This window comes from Pseudonaja textilis, chromosome 1 (assembly GCF_049901715.1).
Source record: "Pseudonaja textilis isolate UNSWEBS1 chromosome 1, rPseTex1.2, whole genome shotgun sequence".
Classification (NCBI taxonomy): Eukaryota; Metazoa; Chordata; class Lepidosauria; order Squamata; family Elapidae; genus Pseudonaja; species Pseudonaja textilis.
The window spans coordinates 162,636,424-162,642,423 of NC_141990.1; the positions used below are offsets into that span (position 1 = coordinate 162,636,424).

General features: G+C 40.3%; 1 protein-coding gene across 3 annotated transcripts in view; it reads right to left on the reverse strand.

Annotated features, from left to right (window-relative positions):
* The window catches only part of SPAG16 (sperm associated antigen 16), a 173,518-nt gene extending 167,897 nt beyond the window's left edge, over window positions 1-5,621 (reverse strand). Inside the window, exon 1 of one of the 3 annotated variants that reach the window (XM_087919614.1) lies at window positions 5,419-5,621. In XM_087919614.1, coding sequence (XP_087775740.1) covers window positions 5,419-5,539 — 121 coding nt within the window. In that variant the 5' untranslated portion in view covers window positions 5,540-5,621. Of the gene's footprint in view, window positions 1-5,142 lie in introns of all 3 variants that reach the window. The other 2 variants (XM_087919613.1, XM_087919615.1) reach the window with 2 other exon arrangements.
* Between the last annotated feature and the right edge of the window lie 379 nt (window positions 5,622-6,000).

Below are 6,000 nucleotides of genomic sequence, written 5' to 3' on the forward strand. Positions count from 1 at the left end.
ATGAGTCAGCTTGGGTCAAGAAGAGTGCTGAGGGTGACATGAATCAAGAAAAATTTACAAGGTCACATTGGTCACATGTCAGAGCAGCAGCAATGTGATCCTGTTCTTTTGCTAAGAGTGTTGATTGCAATAAAGTAAAGCCAGCTCTGAAATTACCATGCTTGCTGGATACAAAAATAAGGTGTAGGTTTGCCCCTAGCCCATCCCTCCCCCCATGACCAGTCCATTTCCAGCCAACTGGAGCTCGCCAAGATGTTTTGAAAACTGAGATGTTTGGAAGTCATCCGCATATTTCTCAGAGTGCCCGACCATGGGATGCTGGTTTAAACAGGATCTGGCTGCTCTGGTCCTTATCACTTGTCATTCTCCCCTCCCGATTTCTTATCACAAAGCTTTATTGCCCTTTCATCCTTCCTCCCCTTTTTCCTCCTTTTATTCTCCCCCCACTTCTTCTTTTGATGGCAGGATGCCTGTGAGCCCCCCCGCCCCCAAGATCAGCCAGGCAGAGCTGACAGTATGAGAGGTACTGTGCAGGTCATAGACAGCGTGAAAGGGTTAGCATAGGTTGAGAAGAGTATGTGTGGGTTCCCAAGAGGTTTTACATGGGTCAGGAAAGGAACACTGGAGGAGTGCATGTTGATGAAGATCATGAGGGTATACAAGAGGTGTTATGTGAGTCAGGGATAGTGTACGTGGAGCAGCACAGACTGGGAAGAGTGCATAGGGGCATGCAAGAGGTGCTGCATGGAGCGGGGAACATCACACATCATTGGAGTGCACAGGGGAGTGGCATGTGCTGGGAAGGTTATACAAGGGTTTTTTCCTCACTATTCTTCCCTCTTTTCCTTCCTTTTTCCCCTTCCCTTCCCTTCCCAGCAGACAGGTATCTGCTGTTGGGTGGGGGAGAGAGAACAGGTGAGTGTGAGACGGCTGGAAAACTTTCACAGAACATTGAAAATGAAGATCATGTGACTGAAGGAGCAGTCCAGCAACAGAGCAGCTGCCAGTAGGACGGAAGCATCACAATTTTTCCAAATTTCATTTGGAAGCCATGAGTCTCAGATTTTGAGCACATTCTGTATCTTAGGCCATTTGAGGTATATGGGTTCAAAAACTGTTGCCGTGTGATAGACCATTTCTCTCAGTTAAAGATCATGACAAGAGTTTTAGTAGTATATTCATGACTCCCACTATGCCTCTCCCTGAATAGTAGACACTTGATATATTTCTTTTTATTTCCAAATAGTTTTCAGAGTGCTGGGAACAGAATAAATGGAAAAAAATGTATTCAGATCAGAAAATAATGATACCTGACCGTGTAAAGTTAACAAAAGCAACCACTATGACCACATTAATTAGTTATTTTGCACAAGCCACGGACATGGATAGTAACTGCACAAATAGTACCAATGAAATTCTACATAACTTTAAAGATATGGTTTGCTCAAAACCTGAACAGAACTGAATTAGGCTAATTAGGGTTCAATTCAAATAATATCTTAAAAGTATTTTCTTTTAAAGCAGACCAAGCCCAAATGTAAATATATATAAAACACTAGTATTCATTTATGGATATACGGGAATGAAGGAATAATTACATTTTTATCCAAACATTTCAAGTAGGAAAATGCCATGATAGAAAGGATTAAAGAGGAAATAGAAATAGGTACTTAAATCACAATATTCTGGCAGAAAGATTTTGAAGTAATACATTGCAGAATTTCAGAAATTTCACTGATATTCGCTAGCTTTCTTTCTTAGAGATATGATAAGCATTTGTTCAAAATCAGTAGAAGGCACTGCTATCAGTGGGTAAATTTGGATGTTGAAGCCTTTTTATTTTTTGCTTCGTTCACTCCAAATAACTCTACAGTTACAATACATATCAAGATTTTTGCTGATTTTCAAGGAGACATTATGATTTTAATGTTTGAAGTAAATTTCAGTTTGGTCCCCAAAATCAATTTGATTGTTATTAGGGTATCATTGCACATATTTATATTTTGCAATAGAGCTTACACTGTAAAAAAAAAGTAATAGTTTCCCATACTGTAAACCAAATCTCTTATTTTCTCAGCCTCTTTGAATCCTATTTATTTATATATTTGATTTCATAATTTGAAAGTATCTTTTTCTCATTGTATCCATAAAGCAATAACTTTCTTTCATCCTTATTATTGCAGCAATCATGTACATTTGGTTTTTTTTACAAATTAGTGGACCAGTGAAATACTGTGGACATAATATACTTAGACTTCAGCAAGGCATTCAACAAAGTAGACCACAGCCTACTTCTTAGTAAGCTAGAAAAAAATGGGATAGATAGCATCACCACAAGATGGTTTTGTAACTGGCTGACAAACTGTAATCAATGAGTAGTCCTTCATGGTACTAGTCTACGTGATGGGAAGTAAACAGTGAGGTATCACAAGGTTCCAACTTAGGCCCAGTACTCTTCAGTATCTTCATAAACGATTTACGATGAGGGAGCAGAAGGGGAAGTTACCAAATTTGCAGATGATACTAAGCTGGAATAGCCAACACTCTAGATGATAGGCTCAAGATCCAGATGGATCTTGACAGACTTAATCTCTGGGCCCTATCGAACAAAAGGAAATTCAATGTAGAGAAAAGTAAAGTCTTGCACTTAGGCAAAAAAACCCAAAAGTACACATATAGAATGGGTGAAACCAGGCTCAACAGCAGTAACTGTGAGAGGGATCTTGGAGTCTTAGTGGACAACGAATGAAATATGAACCAACTGTGTATGGCAGCAGCCAAAAAAGCCAATGTAATCCTAAATTGTATTAACAGAGAGATACAATCAAGATCAAGTGAAGCCTTAGTAAGACCACGCCTAGAATACTGCATCCAGTTTCGGTCACCATACCATAAAAAAGATGTTGAGACACTAGAAAAAGTGCAGAGAAGAGCAACCAAGATGATTAGGGGCCTGGAGGCTAAAACATGATGAACAGTTACAGGAACTGGGCATGGCTAGTCTAGTGAAGAGAAGGACCAGGGGAGACATGATAGCAGTCTTCCAATATTTGAGGGGCTGCCACAGAGAGGACGGGGTCAAGCTATTTTCCAGAGCACCTGAAGGCCAGACAAGGAATAATGGATGGAAAGTGATCAAGAAGAGATTCAACCTAGAAATAAGGAGGAATTTTATGACAGCGAGAGCAATCAACCAATGGAACAGCTTGCCTTCTGAAGTTGTGGGAGCTTCATCACTGGAAGCTTTCTAGCAGAGACTAGAGTGCCATCTATCAAAAATAGTGTAGGGTCTCCTGCTTAGGTGGGGATTGGACTAGATGACCTACAAGGTCTCTTCCAACTCAATCTGTTATCTGTTAACTTTTCATTTAATCACTCTATCAAGCATCTGTTGCCATGATTTCTGTTATTGTACCTCATATGTTTCTGTGGTTTTTTTCAGGTTTTTACAAAAAAAATGCCCATTTGCATTATCTTCCTTATATCTTCTTTCAACTGATTATCTTTTTAAATTAATCTATCTTCATTTTTTTTCATATAGGTCATACTGGGCTTTTTTTTTGCAGCCACTTCATTTTCCATTTTTGTTTCCCTTTTTTCTTTTTCTATATACATTTTTGTACTTCCATTTTCAGATTTTTGTGGGTGCTCAATCACTGGAGGTTTTTAAGAAGAGATTGGACAGCCAGTTGTCTGGAAATGGTTTAGGATCTCCTGCTTGCGTGGGGAATTGGATTAGAAGACCTCCAGCATCCCCTCCCCCATAATCAATAATCTGTTATGTTTTTCTGTTATTCTTTCTATGATCACATGTATCCCCCCCCCCTCCCCATCAAGTCCAAAGAACATCCAGAATGGTATACAACAGCGCAGGCTAACCTTTTCAGCACCGAATATCCAAAACGCGCGCGCATCCCCAAAATGCAATACATGCACATCCCCCAGTGCATGCGCCCCGCATGCACAGCAGAGATCCAAAGACCAGCTGGCCAGTGGTAGGTGCAAGTACATGTGTGGCGGAGCTGAGCTGGGGAGACAGCTCACGTGCCCACAGAGAGGGCTCTGGCACCCGTGCCATAGGTTTGCCATCATGGATATAGGATATACCCGTGCCATGGGGAGGGGTTGGACTAGAAGACCACCAAGCTGTTCGAGGATTCAGTTGATTTACCATCTACCTATTTGCCATTCAGCCTCTGTTTGAACTGCTGGAGGTAAGAAAAATATTCCTTGAGGATTTCAATATTATGAGTGCGCTCCTGGACAACCGTGACAACATCTAGGTATTTTCACATACCACTTGCACAACATATACTGCAGAAGATGTGTGCATGGTTTGATCCTGTAATATAAAGAGGATATTATGATGAAACATTACTATCTCTCTGTCAGAATCAGAAGGCTGGTAAACTGGATAAATATTGGCTCATCTGAACTGATATAAAGTTCATTAATGTAGCCTACCCACCTCTTAAAGAATCAAAAGATCTGGTGAATATTCTGGGTTATTTTCTGAAAAACAGACTTTGCAATTTGAATAACAAACTAATGCAGAAAAACTAAAGCATGTATTCATCATACATGGCAACTTTTCCCAAAGGAAATGCCTGAAGCTTCAGTGGAATCCTTTTATTCCTCCATTACTTCACCAAAGCAGCAGAAGGAAAAAAGTAAACCTGCATCATAGTGCACTGCACAATTCTATAAAATGCTTTTAACAGTTGTCATAGAAACTACTGCCCTCTCTCAGCTTTTGTATAAAAAAGCAATCTGGAAAATGGAGATTTTTTTTTTAAAAAAAATCCTAAATAGTGCATTCTGTCTATTCACTTTCAACAGGGTCTACAATCTACAGGGAAAGCATATAGTTTTACAGGTTTGGTTGAAGTTTGAAAGTTGAAAAAAAAAGTTTGTCAGATTTATATAGCTCTGTAACTATATAAACTACCTTGGATGTTCATTTCAAAAAGAGTAATTTTAAAAAATGTGCCAGATTCATATACTGAAGTATTTATATTGTTTACTTTTAAAATCTGTTCATTTAATGTAGGCAAGATCATATTTTCCTTTTTGTAAAAATCATCTTTAATATGTAAGGTATTTGGATATTACCCTTCTTTTACCACTTTAGAGAAGACGTACATTGTTTCAAGATACAAACAGCCCAATCCAAGTAGGTTTCTACTCAGAATCTCCCTGTCTGCAGCGGGACGAGCATACGCTCCCAAGAAGCTGGCGTACAAAGCGTAATCACGGAGCCCAAGGCGTTATCCTTCTAATTGGAAATCACGTCTCGAGTCTTGTTAGATTTACAGGCAAAGAGCGCGATTTGGGAACCCAACTCTTCTCCAAGCCTCCTGAAACACCCCACCATCCCCGACCCCTCCAGGACGGGCGAAGGAAAAAAACCAAGGATACGCTGTAAGCAGAAGGTGCCTTCTATGGTCGTCGCTTCCTCCATGTTGTTCCCGACAGCAGCTCCGCCCCGACGCGTTCTTGGGTTGCCCCTGGGAACCGCCCGGCCATCCTTTGCGGGCATTCGCGCTGTCAGGCTAGCAAGAACTTCCGTTAACGGGATGATTGAGTCGGCGCCGCTCTATCCTCGCTACCTCTGTAGTCAGTACCCTGCAGGAGACTTCATTGGGGTGCAATTTTAAAGGTTAAACGTGGGTTTGATCGGTTTGATACGGTCACCTCTCCATCAGTTATCAAGGAGGCTCTAGACCACTTATCTGTTGCTCCTCTGTTTGAAGCCCCCCCATCAAAAAACAAATAGGTTTTTAATGCTCATCCAAATACAATACGTAAGTGTTCACCCTGAATTCATTAGTTGTTTTTTTGTGGTTTTTTTGCCGTAGCGTAGGGGAATACTTCAGCAGCTTGTTCAGCTACGTTCATTTTCCTTTGCATTGAAAGGTTGCGACCCGGATATTGTTACATCATAAACAGTATATCTAAATAAAAATTATTATTTTTAAAATTAGGAAAGCTTGTTTCTAA